The sequence below is a fragment of the Ascaphus truei genome, chromosome 14, assembly GCF_040206685.1.
Source record: "Ascaphus truei isolate aAscTru1 chromosome 14, aAscTru1.hap1, whole genome shotgun sequence".
Lineage (NCBI taxonomy): Eukaryota > Metazoa > Chordata > Amphibia > Anura > Ascaphidae > Ascaphus > Ascaphus truei.
Genome location: NC_134496.1, coordinates 18,296,154 through 18,321,217, shown reverse-complemented (window position 1 = coordinate 18,321,217; position 25,064 = coordinate 18,296,154). Strand labels below are relative to the sequence as shown.

Below are 25,064 nucleotides of genomic sequence, written 5' to 3'. Positions count from 1 at the left end.
GGCTGCTGTGTGGTGCTGGGGGGGGCAAACGGGCTGCTGTGTGGTTCTGGGGGGGGGCAAATGGGCTGCTGTGTGGTTCTGGGGAGGGCAAACGGGCTGCTGTGTGGTTCTGGGGGGGGGGGCAAACGGGCTGCTGTGTGGTTCTGGGGGGGGGGGCAAACGGGCTGCTGTGTGGTGCGGGGGCAAACGGGCTGCTGTGTGGTGCGGGGGCAAACGGGCTGCTGTGTGGTGCGGGGGCAACGGGCTGCTGTGTGGTGCGGGGGCAAACGGGCTGCTGTGTGGTGCTTGGGGGCAAATTAGCTGCTGTGTGGTGCGAGGGGGGGCAAACGGGCTGCTGTTTGGTGGGGGGGCAAATGGGCTGCTGTATGGTGGGGGGGCAAACGGGCTGCTGGGGGGGGCAAACGGGCTGCAGGGGGGGCAAATGAGCTGCTGGGGGAGCAAACGGGCCGCTGGGGGGGGCAAACGGGCTGCTGTGTGGTTCTGGGAGGGCAAACGGGCTGCTGTGTGGTTCTGGGGGGGGGGGCAAACGGGCTGCTGTGTGGGGGCAGGGGGGGGCAAACGGGCTGCTGTGTGGTGCGGGGGGGGGGCAAATGGGCTGCTGCTGTGTGGTGCTGAGGAGGGCAAACGAAGTGGTGTGGTGGAGGAGAAGGGGAGAGAGCCAAGCATGAGCGAGCTCAGCGGCAGCGGGGACTCAGCCTTACACTGGTTTCAGTCCTACCTATCAGGAAGATCCCAACATGTGTCCATCTCAGGCTCTCTCCAACCCCCTGGATATCACCTGTGGTGTCCCGCAAGGCTCTGTTCTGAGGCCCCTACTCTTCTCAGTGTTCATCAATGATCTTCCCACAGCTTGTAAGGAAGCCTCAATACACATGTATGCAGATGACACAATCCTATATGCACACAGCCATAGCCTCTCTGACCTTCAACACATACTTCAGTCTGACTTTTTGAGACTCGAAAACTGGATTTCCCAAAACAAACTGTTTTTAAACACTGACAAGACTGTAACCATGGTATTTGGGACCAAGATTAAAAATTTTAACGCTTCCAGTGACTGAGCTCCAGATCAGAACCAACACTAACACCACCCTAACCCCTGTCACTAGTTTTAAATACCTGGGCATATGGTTTGACTCCCACTTAACATTCGGGATGCACATTGATACCCTGACAACCAAGACCTATGCCAAACTAGGGGTACTTTACAGGAACAAATCCTTCCTTAAGCCTGCTGGTCAGAAAGCGTATCGCACAGCAGATGTTAATACCAATTTTAGACTATGGAGACATAGTATATGGCTCGGCACCAACTTGACACCCTCTGCAATTCAATTTGTCTTTTCGTTCTCCAATGTAATTACAACACACATCACTACGAAATGCTCAAAGAACTAGATTGGTCATCACTAGAGTCTAGGCGCAAAGTTCACCTTTCCTGTCTTGCCTTCAAATACTTTCTGGGCAAGCTACCCGTCTACCTAAACAAGCGCCTCACCCCTACCACATGCAGCACTATCACCTGAGATCAGACTTCAAAACACTGTACATGGTCCCACGGTTCAGCAAAGTATCCGGCCGCTCCTCCTTCTCTTACCGTGCACCCCAAAACTGGAACAACCTACCGGAGACTCTCACATCCGCCACCAGTTTAAGTTCTTTCAAAACTAAGGCTGTCTCACATTTTAACCTGGTCTGTAACTGTTACATGCGCCTATAATATACATCTTCTCTAACTGCATGCAATGTCTTGTATATAATGTATACCCTGTTCACTTATGTAACTGTATTTGTCATATTAACTGTGCCCAGGACATACGTGAGAACGAGCGGTAACTCTCAATGTATTACTTCCTGGTAACACATGTTATAAATATAAATAAAATCTCCTCTTGCCCCTCTCTCAGGCTCACATTTCCTCACTAGAGGGGATCCCTGCTGAAGATCAGGTGATCTCACTGGGCGGCTCTCCCCTGTCCGATGACTTCACCCTACACCAGAGCGGAGTATGCGATCTCAGCACCCTGGATGTGGTTGCACGTCTCTTGGGAGGTTAGTACTCCGACCGTCTTTCATATATAACCGTTGTACAGCGCCGCTGTGTGTGTTAGCTGCATCGATCCTGGTGTTAATCGCCTGTTAAACCCCCTTCTCCCACAGGTAAAGTCCACGGGTCTCTAGCTCGTGCCGGAAAAGTCAGAGGACAGACCCCAAAGGTACGTTTGCACCCTACAAACCCCCCATTAGAGCTGGATATCAACCCCACTCAAACAGAAACACCTCCATAAAATGCATTTTATATATATATATATATATCCTTGAGGAAGGTCCCGTTCGGGGACCGAAACGTTGGTTCAATGTGCTAGTATCTTTTACACTAAAGATTATCTTTTGATACCTACTGAGTGCTGTTGCCTTCTTACCTTCGCTGGTAACGTATGATATATATATATATATCCTATATAAAAAGTTTTTAAGGGAACTGGGGTATCTAAAGGTTTAAAGGAAAGTAATAATATATATAATTTACTTTCTTTTAAACCTTTAGATACCCCAGTTCCCTTAAAACCTTTTTATATAGGATTCCCATAGTCGGGGACACCAGGGGAGGGGTTCCAGGTGCACGGGTTTGCAGTGGGCGGCTGGTCCTTGCTCCCCCACTCCAGCTGCTGCTTTGTTTGGGAGAAAGTGGAGTTGCAGAGAGGGGAATATGGGATTTGAAATCCCAGTCTGCATTCCCAGTATTTCTCTTTTACACATGAACCAAAGTAACAATCATTATCTCATTTCTGTATATATATTTTTAACGACGAGCTTAAACTTCAGTTTGTTTAAATGTAAAGTACAAATTAAATAGAAGTTACAATTTAATTTAACTGAGATTTAACTATCTATGAGTGAGCGGAAGGTTAATTTCAGTTATTTACAATTTAATTTAACCCTGTTATTTAGGCTTAAGTGTTGCATGAGTCAGGGTTGTGGTCCCTTGATCTCCGGGGACCTGTGCAATTTGGGGACTCGATGCGTCCGCCAAGGTCAGGGCGTCGGGAGATACTATTGGTGACCCTGGCGGCCATGTTTGTGTGCTGCCCTATTTGTACAAATTTCTCTGGCACTGAGGTCGGGGGCCACCGACGGGCTCCCAGAGACCTGACCCCCCACCCCAATTAAAGTGCGTTCATTACTTGGTTTAAGTGCCACTTTTCTGTGCATTTGCTGTAATTCAGCTGCAAGCGCCTTCCATACCCGCCGGGGAATGGTGACCAGGAACGTAGCGATCACTTGGTTAGGACGGCGGCCTCGCTAACAATCCCTTATTAACCAGCGCTGTCTGACCGCAGGTGGCCAAGCAAGAGAAGAAGAAGAAGAAGACGGGCCGTGCGAAGAGACGCATGCAGTACAACCGGCGCTTCGTCAATGTCGTACCAACCTTCGGCAAGAAGAAAGGACCCAACGCCAATTCTTAACATGGCCCGCCGAGGGTTAATAAACAGACACAGAGAGTAACCTGCAGCGTGGGCTCTTATTCTGTGACACGGACACACACTGCAGCACGAACGCTTCTGACCCCTCTGCTATTCCGCAGTTACCCCACACAGCGCATATAGATCTGCGTTCCCCAGCACGGCAGTAATCTCTGCAATTACAGAACACTTCCACTTCTATACAGATTCGACTACCCACTCTGTTCCTGCGCTTACTCCAAATCCACCAATCTCCCTTCCTCTCACTGCTCTGCTATTCCTACACAGAGTTTGCATTACCAAAGAGCTAGCAATCTATTTTTCAAACTTCAGCGTTTTCCATGCGGTAAAGAATAGAGAAAAAGTGTAACACGACCATATTACAGCACTGCAGTGACGGGGGAGCACGGACTGATAATACATAATACAATGAGTGGTCCGTGTAACAGACGCCACGTGGGGCTTTCAGGCTCATCAACAAGAATACAGACTTAAACTCCAGCCATAAGTAAGGGAAAAGAACCTGGGGCTCAAAATCTAATAAGCGACAACAATTCCACGGCATTGTTACTCAGTCCAGTGTTTTCATTTTAGGAGTTGGCAATCTTTTAATGTAATGTGTTTGAAGATCTTAATTAGGAGAAATGGAAAAAAGATTAAATATCGGAGTCCCCATTTCTTCCTTTTTTTTTTTAATTATTTGATGTGGATTTCAGATGAGCATTACCATACTTTTCCACGTGAAATATTCCCGTTTGTACCATCATTTTTTACAGTTACAAGTATGAGCTGATCCAGTAGAGCAGCAATCCCCACCAGACGCCTGTGTAAGTTGAAGTCCTGTAATGTTAGTATCTTGGCCACTGAGAATGTCCTGGATCTTGGTGGGTTTTTTACAAATAATTTATAAGCAATGATTTTCTTAATGTTTAGTTCCTGAGGTAACTGGTAACCTGGCACTGGGCGTTGTGAGTTCTCTTTGAACCCGCCGGACACGTAATATTTGAAACCTCTATACAGGCATACCCCGCATTAACGTACGCAATGGGACCGGAGCATGTATGTAAAGTGAAAATGTACTTAAAGTGAAGCACGACCTTTTCCCACTTATCGATGCATGTACTGTACTGCAATCGTCATATACGTGCATAACTGATGTAAAACACGCACGTGTAACAGGCTCTATAGTCTCCCCGCTTGCGCACAGCTTCGGTACAAGTAGGGAGCCGGTATTGCTGTTCAAGACGTGCTGACAGGCGCATGCGCGAGCTGCCGTTTGCCTATTGGGCGATATGTACTTACTCGCGAGTGTATTTAAAGTGAGTGTACTTAAAGCGGGGTATGCCTGTATACTGAACGGAGCATCCATTTTTAAAGATTAATTCTGCCATGGAAGGGGCAAGAAAAGGTGTAAAAGTAAAATGCACAAAAATGGTGATCTGTGAAGACGGCTGCTTTACTGCAGATATTACAGAAACCCAAGATTAAAGAGAGAGAAAAAATTTGCAGGTGTTTGGTTCTGTTCCCTTGCGGTGTTTCAATACTACATCGTTACAAATACACTTTGTAGTGGAATTAAGCGCTGGATGGTACCAGTGGTGGGAGTCTACATTTTAACAACCGGTTCTTAACTGGCGGCCGGCGTCTCCCAACATGTTCCCCCTGCAAATGTTCTCAAAACTGCTGTGCGGCGTTGCTGTAACGTCACGTAGCGTCTCGTTGCCATAGTAACGGACGGCACGCGATGCTGTTGGCACGTCATCGCAGCGCCATTTGATGCCGCGCGGCCATATTGAGCAGATATGCGGGGAGAAGATGCTGGGAGACGCCGCCCCGGTAAGCGACTCAAGCACCGGTTCGGCGAACTTGTGAGATTTTAGCAACAGGTTCGCACGAACTGGCAGAATCTCACCATTGGATGGTAAAGGTCTGATAATTTGATATAATTAGATTGTGAGCTCTTGGAATTAGATTCATGTCATTACATATGCCGCACACTTAGGCTAGGTCTGCAGTGGCTGCGACGGTGTGCGCAGCGCACACAAGGGCCGGCCCCAGTAGCTGCCGGCGCGATGTGCGACCATGTTATGACAAGGATTTTGTCTTGTGGAGAGCGCTGGCCACATTACGGCGGTTCAGCCAATTAGGGCGACCCAGCCACGTAATGTCATGGCCGACCCCCCCCCCGTTGCACCTTGCCAGGAGTCCACCAGGTCGCGCTACCGGGAACAAGTGCCGCCAAGCATCCCGTCACGCGCCGTGTGCATTCTGGGGCCTTCGCCTTATACAAATGGCAGTGATCACTATATAAAAATGTATATGTAGAGTGTATACTATACATGTATTATAGGTTATATATGTATATTATGTTAGAGTATATATAATGATTCTTAACGTTCTGTGGATTATGAATACTATTTTTATTTATAACGTGTTCCGTAGCACAGTACAATAGGGTTGGAGGATGAAAACACTAAAATAAGACATACATTGTTACAGTAAGCAATTGCCCCACGGAGCTTACACTCTATAGAGAAGGGTAGGGTAAGTGGACAGTTAAGGTACCGGGGGTAAGAAGGTTGGAGTGTCTGATAACTGCTTATTAATTAATACTATACTATCTTATCCATGTGTAAGGATATGATTATTATAATGTTTATTACTGGTATATATCATTGTATAATAAGTGCGCATAGTCTGTTTAATGGGATTTAGTTTGAGGGCTCTAGCACTGAAAGGCATGACTCCATGCAGCAGCATGTCCCTGTAGACCACATGGCAGTGCTTCCTGTTTCCGGAAACTACCAAAGCTCCGCCTTGAAACCTGATTGGCTGGCTGTGCCGAATGTCTCGGAAGATGTGTAACCGATAGCCTGATTGGCCGAGTGTGATCCCAGATGGTCCCGCCCATTTCGCTCTGATTGGACGGTGATAAAGTTCCGGTGTTTGATTGCCATTCTCCCGTCGGTTACCAGGGCAACGCGGCCTAGAACTAGCGGCAGAATCCCCGGACCTCAAGTAATGGAGATACCCGGGCCTAACATCGTGTTACCGGGCCGCAGCACATCGACCACCCCGGTGCTAAAGCCGGCGGCGGAGCGGGATGGGGAGGGCCCAGGAGTGTGCTCACTGTGCCTCTCCAGCCCGAGCAGATACACCTGTCCGCGGTGCAACGCTCCTTACTGCGGCCTGAGCTGCTACCGGGGCCCGAGGCACATGCCGTGTTCCGAGGCCTTCTACAAGGAGGCCGTGCTGCAGAGGCTACGGGAGGAGCAGGCCGGACCGCAGGGCAGGCGGGAGGTGGAGGAGATGCTGCTGAGACTTAGGGAGGTAGAGGGTAGGCGGGAGGTGGAGGCCGGGGCTGGCTTGGACAGATACCCCGGGGTGAATGAGGAGGAAGCCGGGCTGTGGGGTAGCCTGACCCCCTGGGAGAGGGAGGACTTCCAGCGGCTGCTGCGGAGCGGGCAGATTGGGGCGCTGGTCCCGGAGTGGAGGCCGTGGTGGGAGAGAGGGGATGAGGCGACGCGGCGACCGGATCTTGTAACGAGTTGTCGAGAAGGCCCGGAGGAAAAGAATCAGCAGATAACGAGGCTTCCCGGGCTAACGAACGGCTTAACGGGCTATGAAGAGCGACAAGAGGGCGATAATCAGGAGTTTGGGTCATCTAATATAACGACTGGTCGAGTGCCCCCCGGCAGGGAGACAGCAGATATAACGACCGGTCACATGGGCGCCGGCAGGGAGATCGCGGATATAATAACTGGTTGCGTGGCCCCCGGCAGGGAGACCGGTGATATAACGACCGGTCACATGGGCGCTGGGAGGCAGACCGCTGATATAATGTATGACGTAGAGACTCGGCTGGAGCGAGGGATCCCTCGCCCTTCTGCCCATTGCAATGAAAGCGCTGACATAACGTCTCCTCGGAAGGGCGTAGCGGAGGAGCGCGGCCATATCGTGACCAACCCTGTGGAGGAGGAAAGTGACTTCTCGGCAGAGAGCGCGACCCTCGCCATAAAGGGTGATGTTTCCGAACGAGAGAGAGCTTCAGGAGCAAAGAGAGAGCTTCCAGCTGCAACGAGACAGCCCGGATTGTCGGAAGTCCCTCCTGTCTCCGCGTTGCTTCCGTCTCTGCGTTCGCTTAGCCGGGATCCTTCCCCCCTGATCCGGTTCAGCCTGGTAAACGCTATTTACGGCTACGCCTTCTCTCTCCAGCGGCAGAATGGGGATCTGAGCGACAACGCCTCGCTGGCGGATTTCACCGAAACGCTTCTGGGGGTCTCCAGCGCACTCAGCTCCGCGGCTGTGTACAGCTCCACTGCACACGCCTTGCAGAGCGCAGTGCAAGCCGCCTCTAACCAGCACCTGGGGGCAGACGAGGGCGGAGCGTGTGCCGCCATTGCGGCCGTGGCTCGCATCCTGAAGGGAGATGGGAGCAAACGGTATGCCCTGGCTGCCCTCGCCCACCTCACCCGCATGCTGGGCAGGGCGCGCAAGCTGGCAGAGGACGAGGAGGGGCGGCGGGCAGCCTTCAACGCCAAAAAGAAGTGTGTGTTCCTTGCTGCCTGGGCGAACGAGCATGAGAGCTCTCTGGCCACTCTGTGCGAGGAGGCAAGGGGGGAGCACGAGCGGCATCTCCGGCACATCGGGGGGGTGACCGAGATAGCGAGGGGGCTGCGGGAAGCCTGGGGGGGGAAGAAACCCCCTGAGAAACAGAGACTGATACAGGAAGTCCCCCCAGAGCATACATTATAATAAGACCATTAGAACTGCGGAGATGTTTAACAACCTCAGTGCAAACAAAAAACTTATTTTTCTATAGCATTTAAGAGTTTTCCCACAATAAAGATCAGCGCGATCATGAGTTATAATCTCTGAGAGGTGTCCGTGTCATGTAAATGTTGTATGTTCTGTGCTGAATGCTTTGTTGCATGCTCCGTCTCTGCACACCCAGCAACTATTCTTCCTATGGCTATGGCCCCAGTCACTACGCGCACGTCGGAGCGCCTGGCTGCGCGTGCACCAGTTTCAGCCGCGTTCTGTGGTCTAGGGGTTGCGATGGGACGCGTGTCCAGAGAGCAAAGGCAAGATCGCGATGGGGGCGACCATGACGTGACGCGGCTGGTTCGTCCTCATTAGTTAAATCGCCGCTATGACGTAGCCAGTGCTCGGCCTCCGCGCCAAAAGACAAATTTCTTGTCTTTTGGCAATGTGGTCACGCCATCGCTCTTTGTAAGCGCGCACACACACACTGACTGATATAGAGGGCTGTCTTTGTTCGCGCGCGCGATCACTGGGACGAGGCCTAAATCACTGCATAATAATCCTTACTATTGTTCTACATACACATCCTGTGCTAACCCTAACTCACACTCAGCGTCCTGTACTAACCCTAACTCACACTCAGCACACAGTGTCCTGTACTAACCCTAACTCACTCTCAGCACACTGGTTCCTGTACTAACCCTAACTCACTCTCAGCACACTACTTCCTGTACTAACCCTAACTCACACACAGTACCCTATACTAACACTAACTCACTCAGCGTCCTGTACTAACCCTAACTCACACTCAGCACACAGTGTCCTGTACTAACCCTAACTCACTCTCAGCACACTGGTTCCTGTACTAACCCTAACTCACTCTCGGCACACTACTTTCTGTGCTAACCCTAACTCACTCTCAGCACACAGTGTCCTGTACTAACCCTAACTCACTCTCAGCACACAGCTTCCTGTACTAACCCTAACTTACTATCGGCACAGTATCCTGTACTAACTCACACTCAGCTTCCTGTACTAACCCTAACTCACAGTCGGCACACAGCATCCTGTTCTAACCCTAACTCACTCAGCACACAGCGTCCCGTACTAACCCTAACTCACACTCAGCACACAGCATCCTGTTCTAACTCGCACACAGCATCCTGTTCTAACACTAACTCACACTCAGCATCCTGTACTAACCCTAACTCACTCAGCACACAGCGTCCTGTTCTAACCCTAACTCACACTCCGCTTCCTTTACTAACCCTAACTCACTATCAGCCTCCTGTACTCACAGTAGCTCCCCCTGTGCTTGTGTGTTCCCCTCACGAGCACAGGACACTATTCTGCCTGCGATTGGTCACAGTTTGGTTAGCGAGTGGCCATGGCCCCAGTGCTTACTGCTGCATGCGGGTGAAAGCCGGGGGCTGCGGTCTGTAGGGGAGCGATGGGATGTACGGGTTGCAGCCATGGCGTGGCATATCTGCCCTTCCATTGGCTGCCCGCCGACCATGTGATCGCGTTGCGGCACGGAAAGACAACATTCTTGTCTGCCATCGTGATATGTGAGCGCTCGCACACACATCTACTGGGGCCTGCCCGATAGAAGGCTATACCTGGTGTGTCGCGCACAGCCGTCGCACGCCACGCGTGGCCACTGGGGACCTAGCCATAGTCTCATGAATCAGTCACAAGTTTGACTAATGAGGGGTTAACAAACAACACACAGAACCCCAGCAAGCTCATTTTAGGAACCCCTGAGCCCCCACAATATATATATATATATGTGTCAAAAAGGAGAGCTACTGAGCGTGGCAAATGTATACAACAAACGACAGAGAAGCCCAATGCTACATCCAATGTAACAAAAATACACAATGAAATACTTATATCTTCTCTTGAAAAAGGGTCATTTAGTTTAACCCTTTGGCCAAAGCATCGTAACCCTGCGAGCCACGTCAAGTCAGACCCAGTTTGCAGGTCCTAACACTACCAGATAAAATACTCATTGTGACAGGGGTGCCGAGCGAATAATAAAGGGGTCACCCCCATTAGGCACCGTCTGGGAGGTGAGGGGTTAACCAGAAATGTACTTATACTACATATGTTCCCCGGCTTCACAACCAAAAGGTATGTCCCTTGGTTATCCTATTCCCACATTTAGAGGGATTTCATGTATTTTTATTCCCCTGCCTCAGGGCAAACTGTGTTCTATTTGATAGACGTGTATATTGGTACAATTATTGGTGTATGTACCTTTACAGTGTATGCACCAACCACATACACTGGGATCAGGACAGGAGGGAAAGGGTTAACTGCATTTACATGTTTATGGCCCTTTGTTCCCTTTCCCGCCTTTTCAGTCTCCATTTTGCAGCATCTCCATAGGTCGCCATTGGAGCCCCATGTAATCCTATTTATTTATTTATTTATAAAATATTTTACCAGGAAGTAATACATTGAGAGTTACCTCTCGTTTTCAAGTATGTCCTGGGCACAGAGTAAAACAAATAATACATGGTTACAAATACAGTTACATAAATGAACAAGGTATACATTTATATACAAGACATTGCATGCACAGTTAAAGAAAATATATATTATGAGCTTATGAAACAGTTACAGACCAGATTAAAGTGTGAGACAGCCTTAGATTTGAAAGAACTTAAGCTGGTGGTGGATATGAGAGTCTCTGGTAGGTTGTTCCAGTTTTGGGGTGCACGGAAGGAGAAGGAGGAACGTCCGGATACTTTGTTGAGTCTTGGGACCATGAATAGTCTTTTGGAGTCTGATCTCAGGTGATAGGTACTGCATGTGGTAGGGGTGAGGAGCTTGTTCAGGTAGCTGGGTAGCTTGCCCAGAAAGTATTTGAGGGTGAGACAGGAAAGGTGAACTTTGCGCCTAGACTCTAGTGATGACCAATCTAGTTCTTTGAGCATTTCGCAGTGATGTGTGTTGTAGTTGCATTGGAGAACAAAACGACAAATTGAATTGTAGAGGGTGTCAAGTTTGCTAAGGTGGGTTTGAGGAGCCGAGCCATATACTATGTCTCCATAGTCAATAATTGGCATTAGCATCTGCTGTGCAATACGCTTTCTGACCAGGAGACTTAGGGAGGATTTGTTCCTGTAAAGTACCCCTAGTTTGGCATAGGTCTTGGTTGTCAGGGTATCAATGTGCATCCCGAATGTTAAGTGGGAGTCAAACCATAAGCCCAGGTATTTAAAACTAGTGACAGGTGTTAGGGTGTTGGTAGCGTTGGTTCTAATCAGGAGCTCAGTCACTGGAAGCTTTACAAATTTAGTCTTGGTCCCAAATACCATTGTTACAGTCTTGTCAGTGTTTAAAAACAGTTTGTTTTGGGAAATCCAGTTTTCGAGTCCCAAAAAGTCAGACTGAAGTATGTGTTGAAGGTCAGAGAGGCTATGGCTGTGTGCATACAGGATTGTGTCATCTGCATACATGTGTATTGAGGCTTCCTTACAAGCTGTGGGAAGATCATTAATGAACACTGAGAAGAGTAGGGGCCCCAGAACAGAGCCTTGCGGGACACCACAGGTGATATCCAGGGGGTTGGAGTTAGAGCCTGAGATGGACACATGTTGGGATCTTCCTGATAGGTAGGACTGAAACCAGTTTAAAGCATGTTTCCCTATTCCAGAGCTCTGGAGTTTGTTAAGCAGGATAGCATGATCAACTGTGTCAAAAGCCTTTGCAAAATCTAGGAATACTGCACCAGTGAGTTGTCCCCGTTCCATTCCACACTGGATTTCATTGCAAACTTTTAGCAGGGTAGTTACGGTGGAGTGTTTGGGACGAAACCCAGACTGGAATTGGCTAGGGAAATTTGTCTTGGTGTAGAACTCGCTTAATTGGGAGTGGACACATTTTTCCATAACTTTGGATAGAATTGGGAGAAGTGAGATTGGCCTGTAGTTTGAGACAGTGTTTTTGTCCCCACTTTTGAAGATTGGGACAACTCTGGCAGTTTTCCAGGTCTTAGGGATATGGCCTGCAGACAGGATAGAGTTGACTATCGACGCAATTGGTTTGGCAATGGCTGGGGCACCAAGTCGTAGGAACCTAGATTGTAGTAAGTCGGGTCCACATTGGCTGCTTAGTTTTAGTTTGAGGAGCGCTTGTGTAATCTCCTCTTCAGATACTGGGCTAAATTGAAAATTGTGGGCAGTGTTGGGAGGGGGTGGGACTATAGGGGTACTCCCAGGATGAGATTCAGGTTTGGGGTTTGTGCTGCGTTTCGCTAATAGGTTAGTGGCACACCCCACAAAGTAATCATTGAATGCATTTGCAATGTCAGTGGGGTTTGTCAGAGTAATATCCCCCTTAGTGATATTACTTGGTTGTTGATGGTTAGGAGGCTGGAATATATTGTTGATAACCTTCCAGAAATTAGCTGGGTTTGATGTATTCTGGAGGAGATTGTCAGAGTAATATTGTGCTTTTGCATGCCTTGTTTGCCTTGTGCACATGTTCCGCATGCATCTGTAGTGATTGAGATCCTTGGTAGTGCCAGTTACTTTGTAGCTTTTCCACAAGGCATCCCTGAACTGGTAGAGTGCTATAAGGTCAGGTGTAACCCATGGAAGGTGGGCCCCCCGTACCCTTATTTTGCGTAGTGGAGCATGGGTATCGCCTATGGAGATTCCGCCGATTTGGGCCCAATACCTGAGAAGACCTGCAGGTGGCGCCCGAGAGGAGGAGCGGAGTTTCCCCATTGAAAGTGAATGGAGTAATGCATTTCAATGGGGATTCCTCGAGGACGAGCTGGCAGCCAGCCAGACCGCAAAACCGCAAAAGCGGATACAATGTCAATGAGGAGCTTTGATCACACAATTGGCTTGGGAACTAGGCTACGGTCAAGTTCACCACCAATTAGTGTGGGAAAGTTTTGTTCTATCTAGGGCATCCCGAAATAAAATTCTTTTTGACCATACCCCCTAGGAACCCCTTCACTCGACCCCAACCTGGTCCGACAATTAATGGTGACGAGAAAGGGTCGCGCCGGCCATGAGGGTCCTACCATTGACCGCAATGGCGGAGAAAAGCCGTGTGGCTTTTTAACACTAAGTGTGAAACAGTGTAAACTGAAAACCCATAACTCCAGTTCTGTAGGTACCAGAGGGCTGGGATTTGGCCAGGATGTAGTCACTGCTCCGGCATGACTGCATGGCAATTTCCAGCCCTCTCTCCTCAACTGAACGGAGTAGGGTTAACTGTGAAAAATGTGGTTTGCCCATTGACTCCAATAGGAGCGGAGGTCCCATTGAATCCTATGGCGGCACCGGCCCATGCATTTCCTATGGCGGCGCCAGCCCTATTGATTCCAATGGAGGTAAAATCCGCGAGGTAAACGGCTAACCTGAAGTCCATAACTCCGGTTCTGTACGGCCCAGAGGGTTGGGATTTGGCCACTATGTGTCACCGTTCCGGCATGACTGCATGGCAAATACCGACCCTCTCTGAGCAACAGGACGGAGGGAGTTTGCATTTCTCTACCATTGAAGTCAATGGCAGAAACCCAATGTCTGTAAATGTGCATTTAAAGTGTATTTCTGTAACTCCGGTTCGGTGGGTCCCAGCAAGCTGAAAATTGGCCACCGTGTAGAATCCTCTCCGGCATGAGGATCTGGCAATTTGTAGCCCGCTCGGCCCAGCCGAACGGATTATTTTAATATATATATTTTATATATATATATATATATATATATATATAAAATTGTGGAAATGTACTGTATTTGGTGACTGGCATAAAAGCCCGGGAAAGATAGTGGCTCTGCAGTATGTTAATGTTCAGGGGGCGACTATATGTCTACAACTGGCCCCCTGATCAAAGGCTCCCTCACCCTGATTATATATGCTAGGGCGGAGAGCATGACTTGAGTGGTCTGTCGGTGTTATAAATCACACTTGCAGACAAAGGTTTTCCTGTCCAGATCCTCTTCTGGCAGACAGAGGCGCCCTTTCTTTAGTGTGGGGTTAAGAAAATGAGACCCCAAGTCAGGGAATGTGTGCATGTGTCAGCTACCTGGGGGCATGTCCCAAAATGCTACCCACGTTAGCTGGCAAATGGTAATTGGGTGCAGGTAACTGTTAACCAATACCTGGCACCCAATGTTAGGGTATAGGGCTTAAATCCTCTATAACTGATTGTAAGCTCTATGCCTAGTGTCTTCGTCTTCGTTACAACATCTGAATGATTCCTGATTCCCTGATGAATTGCTAATCCAGATCCCGATGACTTCATTGTCCCTTCCTACGTACGTGTTCATATTCTGTGTGTTATTTGTATATTCTGTGTGTTCACCTTTTTCAAGGAATAAACTATATTTATCATATCTTAGTCGCATTCGATTTAACCCAGAGATATTTTGTGTTATATTATAACCCTGCACAAGCTACCGTGACACTAATATATCTCTATTAGAATTAAAATTCTCATTTACCTCTATTAGGAGGGAGAAAGACCAACATTGGATCTATATCCAGCAGAATGAAAAACACCTGCTGACATGGGGGGGGGGGCTTAACCCCTGGGAAGGAGGAGCCACTAACCTCCAACAGCTGAAAATAAGTTAACACACAGAACCCCAGCAAGCTCATTTTAAGAACCCCTGAGCCCCCACAAAATACATACATATATATATATATATATATATATGCGTGGTAAATGTATACAACAAAATAGTGGCAGCAGGCTTACAATGCTTTGGCCAAAGGGTTAAACTAAATGACCCTTTTTCAAGAGAAGATATAAGTATTTTACTGTGTATTTTTGTTATATTGGATGTAGCATTGGGCTTCTCCGTCTCTTAATGGCCACTTAGTGACACACACACACACACACACACACACACACACACACACACACACACACACACACACACACACACACACACACACACACACACACACACACACACACACACACACACACACACACACACACACACACACACACACACACACACACACACACACACACACACACACACACACACACACACACACACACAATCTGTATCATGCAGTGACACCCTGTGGCTGATCTGGGTAATGACTCCTGTATACACTGCTCCCTCTATTGGCCAAATCACTGCACACATTTAATAATTTAAAAAGTACTTTATTCCACTTCCTATGGCCAACTGTTTATTTTTATATAAAAAGCAAACTTTAAATTAGAGTTCAATTGAGATGGGGCGGGGGGTGGGTAGGTGGAGGTGTGGGTAGGTGGAGGTGTGGGTACCTCCGAGGCTGTTGTTGTTGTTCTAACTGTACATATAAAAATGCTCCTTCTCAGCCGCGCGTTATTATTACTATTATTACTATTATTATTATTATTATATGAAAGACAAACACAAGTTCATAAAATATTTAGAGAAAAATTAAAAATGGCGTCTATTTCCCAGACTTGCAGTACCAGGTATAAGGAATGAACACTCCCGGGGGTGTTAGAAGGCTGCGCCGAGTGCTGGCTACGGCGATTGCGACGTAGCGCCATAGCAAGTACATTCCGTCCGTCGCGGGTGCCCATAGTGCAGAGCGGTGAAGGCAACACCAAGCTATTTATAATTAGACTTTTCCTTTTGTTTTGCAAAAAATAAATAAAAATGGAGACACTTTCCCAGAATCCTATTTTCTTAAAGAAAGGAAGGTTTGCAAAGGGAAAAAAGGAGCAGTTCTGGACTTGTAAATGAAGCAGCGGTACAGCCGCCCCCTACTGCAGGGGCAACCAACTGCAGTACTCGGGCCAGGTAATAAGGATATCCCTGCTTCAGCACAGGTGGCTCAGACGCGGGGGGAGGGGGGTTTGGTGGGGGACATGGGCTCAGTATATATAGGGGAAGATTCGGTACGGGACTCGTCTGCAGTATTCCTGCCAGGCCAGGCCATACTTCTTCATGCACTGGTGTTCATCCCGCGCCTCGCGGTGAATCAGGAGGGCGGAGAAATAGATGACGTAGAAATAAGGAAGAATGTGAGAGAGCCCTGGAGGAGAGAGAGAGGTTAAAGGGTCAGTCCCACGTAGGGGCAAAGTGACCTGATGACAGGGACGTGTGTAATGGTCAGTCTCACTTACCACAGGGCAGAGACCAGGCCAGAGCCATAATTAGGTCCCCGAGATAATTCGGGTGACGAACGAGACCCCACCAGCCGGACACAAGGAGGCGTTTTCCTGTCGCTGTCGGGATTGTTTCAAGTCCTAAACCCCCACCCCCCCAAAGAAACAGATTGAGGCAGAGAAGAGATTGCTTTGAAACATCTGTAACTCCCATTCCCCCATATAACCGCTCCCTACAACTCCTCATCTTCCCCCATATAACCGCTCCCTACAACTCCTCATCTTCCCCCATATAACCGCTCCCTACAACTCCTCATCTTCCCCCATATAACCGCTCCCTACAACTCCTCATCTTCCCCCATATAACTCCTCATCTTCCCCCATATAACCACTCCCTACAACTCCTCATCTTCCCCCATATAACCGCTCCCTACAACTCCTCATCTTCCCCCATATAACCGCTCCCTACAACTCCTCATCTTCCCCCATATAACCGCTCCCTATAACTCCTCCCATTCCCCCATATAACCGCTCCCTACAACTCCTCATCTTCCCCCATATAACTCCTCCCATTCCCCCATATAACCGCTCCCTATAACTCCTCATCTTCCCCCATATAACTCCTCCCATTCCCCCATATAACTCCTCCCATTCCCCCATATAACTCCTCCCATTCCCCCATATAACCGCTCCCTACAACTCCTATTACTCCCTATAACATGCTTAAACCCTGCCGGAGCGTCACTTAAAGGGCCAGTTCCACCCCCCCCCCACATGTTACATGTTACATGTATAGAACGAGGGGGGTCCCAGAGCTGAGCCGTGTTAATTTCAGCTCCCGGACACCCAGGTCCCTGAGATACCAGTGAAGGAGCCTCCAGCGCTTCCTCCCGCCCACCGCCAATAGGAAACCACCATGCGTGACATCACGGCGTTCGATTGGCCAGCATGACGCGGGACATTCGTCCTCCATTTTGTTTCCCCCCACAACCCCGGTGCTACCTTCAGTGGTAAGAAAAGGGGGGGGGGGGCGGGGCAAAACATTTCGGTTTTAGGGTCCCTGTTAAACCAACCACAAATAAGTTGCTCACCGGCCACGCGTGGATCTGCGGGGTTCCTTCGGAAGGTGTTTTTCTGCGAGTTGGAGCCACGGAATATAATATATCCCACGGCTGAGGAAGAAAAAGACACATGGGACTCAGGCCCTTATTCTGCCACGGAAACCTCGCTGACATGAATAGTGCCACGTGGCGGTGGCGGATCAGCACTATCGCACGTCACAGAACAATTAGCCACGTACACATACATTTATCGGACCCTATAAGGGGCTAATTCATATCACCTGAAACAGCTCTGGGGGCCACTTTGCGAGCAGTAGAATAAGCCCCTTATAGCAGGCGTGGCCAACTGCAGAGCACCAACAGGTCAGGTATTAGGGATATCCCTGCTTCAGCACAGGTGGCTCAATAAGTGGCTCAGTCAAAGACGGGGGAGGGGTGCAGTGCGGGGGGCATTGTTCAGGAGGAGGAAGGTGAGGTTGCAGGGCGAGAGGCGAGTATAGTGTGGGGGGCGTAGTGTGGGGGGATGGGCGGTAGTGCGGGAGAGGCGCAGTGCGGGGGGAGGGCGGCGGTGCGGGGGGGAGGGCGCAGTGTAGGGGCGCACCGTTCAGGAGGATGATGGCGAGGGCGGCCGCGGTCCCCAGCTCCTGTGGGTGGGTGACGAGGAAGTATCCCTGCAGGGAGTATGTGAACGGGACCCAGCACAGGTCACCAAACGCCAGCATAAAACCAAAGCCATCGTGGACAATGTCCATCGTAGTGAGGATCGCTTCCTGTGCAGGGGTGGGAGAGGGGAAGAGGAGAGAGAGAAATGGGGGTGAGAGAGGAGAGAGAAAGGGGGAGGGGAAAAGGAGAGAAAGGGGGAAAGGAGGGGGGGAAATGAGAAAACCCCCCTTTGAAAAAGGAGAGTAGAAGGGGGGTAGGAGCAGGGGGGGTAGGAGCAGGGGGTAGGAGAGGGGAAGAGGAAAGAGAGAAAGGGGGGTGAGAGAGGATAGAGAGAAAGGGGGGGAGTGGAAAAGGAGAGAAAGGGGGAAAGATGAGAAAACTCCCCTTTGAAAAAGGACAGTAGGAGGGGGGTAGGAGCAGGGGGGGGGGGGTAGGAGCAGGGGGTAGCTCCTGTGTGAGGGGAAGATCACCTCGTGCCACAGAGCATCCATCACATACAAAGTCTGGAATCCAAACACCAAGCTCATGGCGAGAGACACAGACCCGCGCAGCTCCAGCTCCGCCATCAGGAAGCAAAGGTTCACCAGGCACTGAGGGGGAGAGAGAGAGGTCTGTGAGATGTGTGGAGTGGGACGCGGAGGAAAGGGAGAGCGGGACGCGGAGGAAAGGGAGAGCGGGACGCGGGGGAAAGGGAGAGCGGGACGCAGAGGAAAGGGAGAGCGGGACGCAGAGGAAAGGGAGGGCGAGAGGTGGGGTGGACGGAGGGAGGGCGAGAGGTGGGGGGGAGGGAGGGAGGGCGAGAGGTGGGGGGGAGGGAGGGAGGGCGAGAGGTGGGGGGGAGGGAGGGAGGGCGAGAGGTGGGAGGGAGGGCGAGAGGTGGGAGGGAGGGAGGGAGGGCGAGAGGTGGGGGGGAGGGAGGGCGTAGAGGTGGAGAGGCGAGGGGGGGAGAGGGAGGAGGGAAGGGGAGGGGGGGGGAGAGAGGGGGGGAGAGGCAGGGGGGCGGGACGCGGAGACACGAAGGAGGGACCCAGAGATGTAGGGGAGGGCGAGACGTGAAGACGCAGGGGAGGGACGCAAGAAGGAAGCCTAGGACATGTCAGACACACGCAGTCAGGCACACGCAGTCAGGCACACGCAGTCAGGCACACGCAGTCAGGCACACGCAGTCAGGCACACGCAGTCAGACACACGCAGTCAGACACACGCAGTCAGCACACGCAAAGGGAACTCAAGAACAAGACCCATCAAGAATCAAATATATGAAAGATGCCACGAACACAGGAACGACACGCGTGGCAATTCTCACCCATCCGATAAGGCCGGGGCGGAGCTCACAGAAATACTTCAAATCAAAGCCGCCGATCCGGGGGTTTAACTCGTGTCCAATGAAGAAATCATACAGGGGGTTACCTGGGGGAGAGAGGGAGAGACAGGGGAGAGTGAGGGGGAGAGAGAGGGGAGAGTGAGAGGGGCAGAGAGAGAGAGAGGCAGAGAAAGAGAGAGAGAGAGAGATGAGAAACAGAGACGGATGAGAGAGACAAAGACAAACAGAGAAAGAGAGACAGAGAGAGAGACAGAGACAGGGGGAGAGAGAGAGAGAGAGAGAGAGAGAGAGAGAGAGAGAGAGAGGGGAAGAGAGAGAGAGAGGGGCAGAGAGAGAGAGAGAGAGGGGGGCAGAGAGAGACGGATGAAAAACGGAGACGGATGAGAAACGGAGACGGATGAGAGAGACAGAGACGAACAGAGAAAGAGAGACGACAGAGAACGAGAGACAGAGAGAGAGAGAGACACAGAGAGACAGAGAGAGAGACAGAGAGAGAGAGACAGAGAGAGAGAGACAGAGAGAGAGAGACAGAGAGAGAGAGAGAGAGACAGAGAGACAGAGAGAGAGAGAGAGAGACAGAGAGAGAGAGAGACAGAGAGAGAGACATAGAGAGAGACAGAGAGAGAGAGAGAGACAGAGAGAGACAGAGAGAGACAGCTCCCTCCATGGTACCCGAGTTGCCGCCTGGTGCCAGCGCAGTCTCCGGGGCCCCCAGGGATTTGATGTAGAGAAAGATGCTGAGAGCCAGAGCGATGAGCCCGGCACTCACTGCCAGCTGCAGGAAGTGATCGTACACATAGGAGAGCGGCAGCTTCAGCAGCAGCGACACGCCCACCAGCACGGAGCTCACCAGCATGGCATGGAACGCTGCGGGGAGACACAGCTCAGGGGGAGGCTGGCACTGCCCGCGCTGCACCATGTGCACCCTGTGTGTCTGCGCTGTGTGTACTTGGCAGGTTGTAGTGTGAGAGGGGGAGTCTGCCGCTGCCCGCGCTGTACCTGCGCTGTGTATACATGGCATGGTGTAGTAGTGTGTGTGATGGGGAGGCTGCCGCTGCCTGCGCTGTACCTGTGCTGTGTATACATGGCATGGTGTAGTAGTGTGTGTGAGGGGAGGCTGGCACTGCCACTGCTGCGCTGTACCTGTGCTGTGTATACATGGCATGGTGTAGTAGTGTGTGTGATGGGGAGGCTGCCGCTGCCTGCGCTGTACCTGTGCTGTGTATACATGGCATGGTGTAGTAGTGTGTGTGAGGGGAGGCTGGCACTGCCGCTGCCCGCGCTGTACCTGTGCTGTGTATACATGTCATGGTGTAGGAGTGTGTGAGGGGGAGGCTGGCACTGCCGCTGCCCGCGCTGTACCTGTGCTGTGTATACATGTCATGGTGTAGTAGTGTGTGAGGGGGAGGCTGGCACTGCCGCTGCCCGCGCTGTACCTGCGCTGTGTATACATGTCATGGTGTAGTAGTGTGTGTGAGGGGGAGGCTGGCACTGCCGCTGCCCGCGCTGTACCTGTGCTGTGTATACAGGTCATGGTGTAATAGTGTGTGAGGGAGAGGCTGGCACTGCCGCTGCCCGTGCTGTACCTGTCCTGTGTATACATGGCATGGTGTAGTAATGGGTGTTAGGGGGAGACTGGCACTGCCACTGCTGCGCTGTACCTGTGCTGTGTATACATGGCATGGTGTAGTAGTGTGTGTGATGGGGAGGCTGGCACTGCCCGCGCTGTACCTGTGCTGTGTATACATGGCATGGTGTAGTAGTGTGTGTGATGGGGAGGCTGGCACTGCCCGCGCTGTACCTGTGCTGTGTATACATGTCATGGTGTAGTAGTGTGTGATGGGGAGGCTGGCACTGCCGCTGCCCGCGCTGTACCTGTGCTGTGTATACATGGCATGGTGTAGTAGTGGGTGTTAGGGGGAGACTGGCACTGCCGCTGGCCGCGCTGTACCTGTGCTGTGTATACATGTCATGGTGTAGGGGTGTGTGAGGGGGGAGGCTGGCACTGCCGCTGCCCGCGCTGTACCTGTGCTGTGTATACATGTCATGGTGTAGTAGTGTATGTGAGGGGGAGGCTGGCACTGCCACTGCCCGCGCTGTACCTGTGCTGTGTATGGATGACATGGTGTAGTAGTGTATGTGAGGGGGAGGCTGGCATTGCCGCTGCCCGCGCTGTACCTGTGCTGTGTATACATGGCATGGTGTAGTAGTGGGTGTTAGGGGGAGACTGGCACTGCCGCTGCCCGCGCTGTACCTGTGCTGTGTATACATGTCATGGTGTAGGGGTGTGTGAGGGGGGAGGCTGGCACTGCCGCTGCCCGTGCTGTACCTGTGCTGTGTATACATGTCATGGTGTAGTAGTGTGTGAGGGGAGGCTGGCACTGCCACTGCCCGCGCTGTATATACATGGCATGGTGTAGGAGTGTGTGAGGGGAGGCTGGCACTGCCACTGCCCGCGCTGTATATACATGGCATGGTGTAGGAGTGTGTGAGGGGAGGCTGGCACTGCCGCTGCCCACTCTGATCTCACCATTGATCCTGTATTGCAGACGGGTGTTATCTCTTAACGTAGTTCCCTCAGTTACCTGTATACAAAAAATACACACAAATATATATAACACGGCGTAGCACCGAGGGAGGGGGGGGCAGCGCGTGGGTGGCGTAGCACTGGGGGGGGCAGCGCGTTTGTGGCGTAGCACCGGGGGGGGCAGCGCGTTTGTGGCGTAGCACCGGGGGGGGCAGCGCGTTTGTGGCGTAGCACCGGGGGGGGCAGCGCGTGTGGCATACCTTCCCCATGGGCAGAGCGTATAGCAGAGCCTGCAGGGACACCCAGCCGAGCAGCAGAGTCACAGCGTACGGGCTCCACAGCGACTCCAGGGGTGGCAGGGGACCGGGCAAACGCAACACGCTAGCATCATCCGTGTCACACGTCAACAGCAGGTACAGGACAGTGCCAGGCATGACAAACAGGAGCAGCAGGGCACCTAAAGGGAGACACAGGCCCCGTTATAAAAACACCCCCCTTATAAGAACATTTCCTCCACATTTCCTATCTTACCCAGGGATCCCCCAAACTCCAGCTCACTCGTCCGGGGGGCTTTAAACTTGTCCGCCATCTTCTTTTCTCCCATCGAGTGAGATCTCACTGTAATAGAAGTGGAGCAAATAAAGATATCTGGAGTCTGCTAAACGTGTATCAGAAATGTATGTACAGTATGTATGTGTGGGATCACATGTATGTGTGGGATCACATATTGTGTCACAGTCAGAAGGGACCTTTATGCGACCACACACTGCGCCCCTCTGCAGGGACAGGAGACCTTTAACCTTTGTGCCTCATGTGACATATCTCCAAGAGAGGGGTGTGTGTGTGTGTTATGTGTGTGTGTATATATGTATGTATGTATGTATGTATGTATGTTTATGCTTTCTTATTCGTTGCATTCCTTTGTGGACAGTATGCACACAAATTACTACTACTTATTTTTTTTTGGGGGGGGGGGGGTGTGTGTGTGTGTGTGTGTGTAATTTATTATTTATTAAAAAAAAAAACATTAGTAAAAAGAAAAAAATGTATTAGGCTTGTGCAGACACACAAATACATATACACATATACACACATACACACATACACACACACATATATACACACACACACACACACACACACACACACTAATACATACATTGAGCGCAGACAGCAGTGCGAGAAGATGAATTTCCTCATCTTCGCCGCTGTCTGTCGGCTCCCCTCTCCCTGCCGTGCGCGCGCGGCACATCTATAGAAAGGCTGACTCACGTCAGCCAACGGCGCAGAACGCGCCCGGCACTATATAACGTGCCTAAGACATGTGAATGTGCTCACAAGCGATATTCTGTATTGACAAATATATATATAATGTACATAGCGCGTCACAGCAGTAATACACGCGACATAATATAACACATAATGGGAATAAGCGCTTCAGACATGACAGTAACATTAGGAAAAGGAGAGCGATTACACACTAACACATACACTATACACACACACTATATATATATATATATATATATATATATATATACACACTATATATACACACACTATACAGTACACACACGATACACACACACTATATATACACTGTACACACACTATACAACTAAACACACACAATATATACACTGTACACACACTATACAAGTACACACACTATACACAGTACCTGTCTGCCGTTCCCTCTGCCTCTCCTGTCACTGTCCGGTCCCTTTAACCCCTGAGGGCTGAGGCCCTGACACCACCTCACACTCTGTCGATCCAGCCAGCCCCTCCACCAATCAGAGAGGAGAGGAGGAAGCACGCAGCCAATGGGAAGCGGCAAGGTCTCTGACCATGGCAGTAGGTTGCTCCTGATTCGTTGGAAGGGTAACCAAGCGGTCCCGCCCACGGTACGACTTTAAAGAGCCTCATGGAATAAATACAGGAGGGCGAGTCCTTTCCCCCCATGTAATAACACAGAGGGGGGGGGGGGGGGGTAATAACACAGAGGGGGGGGGTAATAACACAGAGGGGGGGGGTAATAACACAGAGGGGGGGGGGGGTAATAACACAGAGGGGGGGTAATAACACAGAGGGGGGGGGTAATAACACAGAGGGGGGGGTAATAACACAGAGGGGGGGGGGGTAATAACACAGAGGGGGGGTAATAACACAGAGGGGGGGGTAATAACACAGAGGGGGGGTAATAACACAGAGGGGGGGGGTAATAACACAGAGGGGGGGGGTAATAACACAGAGGGGGGGTAATAACACAGAGGGGGGGGAGTAATAACACAGAGGGGGGTAATAACACAGAGGGGGGGGTAATAACACAGAGGGGGGGGTAATAACACAGAGAGGGGGGGGGTAATAACAGAGGGGGGTAATAACACAGAGGGGGGGGTAATAACACAGAGGGCGGGTCCTTTCCCCCCCATGTAATAACACAGAGGGGGGTAATAACACAGAGGGGGGGTAATAACACAGAGGGGGGGGTAATAACACAGAGGGAGGGGGTAACAACACAGAGGGGGTAATAACACAGGGGGGGTAAGAACACAGGGGGGGGGTAATAACACAGAGGGGGGCGTAATAACACAGGGGGGGTAATAACACAGAGGGGGGGTAATAACACAGAGGGGGGTAATAACACAGAAGGGGGGTAATAACACAGAAGGGGGGTAATAACACAGAGGGGGGTAATAACACAGAGGGGGGGTGGGGTAATAACACAGAGGGGGGGTAATAACAGAGGGGGGGTGGGGTAATAACACAGGGGGGGTAATAACACAGGGGAGTGGGGTAATGACACGGGGGGTGGGGTAATAACAGAGGGGTGGGGGTAATAACACAGAAGGGGGTGTAATAACACAGGAGGGGGGGTGTAATAACACAGAGGGGGGAGAGGGTGTAATAACAAATAACACAGAGGGGGGAGAGGGTGTAATAACACGGGGGGGAGGGTGTAATAACACAGAGGGGGTGTAATAACACAGGAGGGGGGGTGTAATAACACAGGAGGGAGTGTAATAACACAGGGGGGAGAGGGTGTAATAACACGGGGGGGTAATAACACAGAGGGGGGGTAATAACATAGAGGGGGGTGTAATAACACAGGACGGGGGTGTAATAACACAGGAGGGGGGGTGTAATAACACAGAGGGGGTGTAATAACACAGAG

At 50.9% G+C, this 25,064-nt stretch overlaps 3 protein-coding genes across 6 annotated transcripts in view; 2 read left to right on the top strand and 1 right to left on the bottom strand.

Moving 5' to 3' along the window:
• The window catches only part of FAU (FAU ubiquitin like and ribosomal protein S30 fusion), a 30,155-nt gene extending 26,648 nt beyond the window's left edge, over positions 1-3,507 (top strand). For all 4 annotated transcript variants that reach the window (XM_075569924.1, XM_075569923.1, XM_075569925.1 and 1 more), the window contains exons 3-5: positions 1,908-2,052; positions 2,161-2,216; positions 3,342-3,507. In XM_075569924.1, the coding sequence (XP_075426039.1) occupies positions 1,908-2,052; positions 2,161-2,216; positions 3,342-3,467 (327 nt within the window). In that variant the 3' untranslated portion in view covers positions 3,468-3,507. The remainder of the gene's footprint in view (positions 1-1,907; positions 2,053-2,160; positions 2,217-3,341) is intronic.
• A 2,881-nt stretch (positions 3,508-6,388) lies between these two features.
• On the top strand, positions 6,389-8,339 carry ZNHIT2 (zinc finger HIT-type containing 2). The gene has a single exon (XM_075569921.1). The coding sequence runs from the start codon at positions 6,486-6,488 to the stop codon at positions 8,217-8,219; it is 1,734 nt and encodes a 577-aa protein (XP_075426036.1). The 5' UTR covers positions 6,389-6,485; the 3' UTR covers positions 8,220-8,339.
• Positions 8,340-15,354: 7,015 nt separating this feature from the next.
• TM7SF2 (transmembrane 7 superfamily member 2) lies at positions 15,355-23,690 on the bottom strand. The gene is made up of 11 exons (XM_075569920.1): positions 23,571-23,690; positions 22,421-22,507; positions 22,150-22,346; positions 21,893-21,947; positions 20,035-20,229; positions 19,345-19,448; positions 18,509-18,628; positions 17,977-18,145; positions 17,406-17,486; positions 16,333-16,455; positions 15,355-16,241 (listed from the first exon to the last, which is right to left on the bottom strand). The coding sequence occupies exons 2-11, from the start codon at positions 22,491-22,493 to the stop codon at positions 16,081-16,083; spliced, it is 1,278 nt and encodes a 425-aa protein (XP_075426035.1). The 5' UTR covers positions 22,494-22,507; positions 23,571-23,690; the 3' UTR covers positions 15,355-16,080.
• Positions 23,691-25,064: the final 1,374 nt, after the last annotated feature.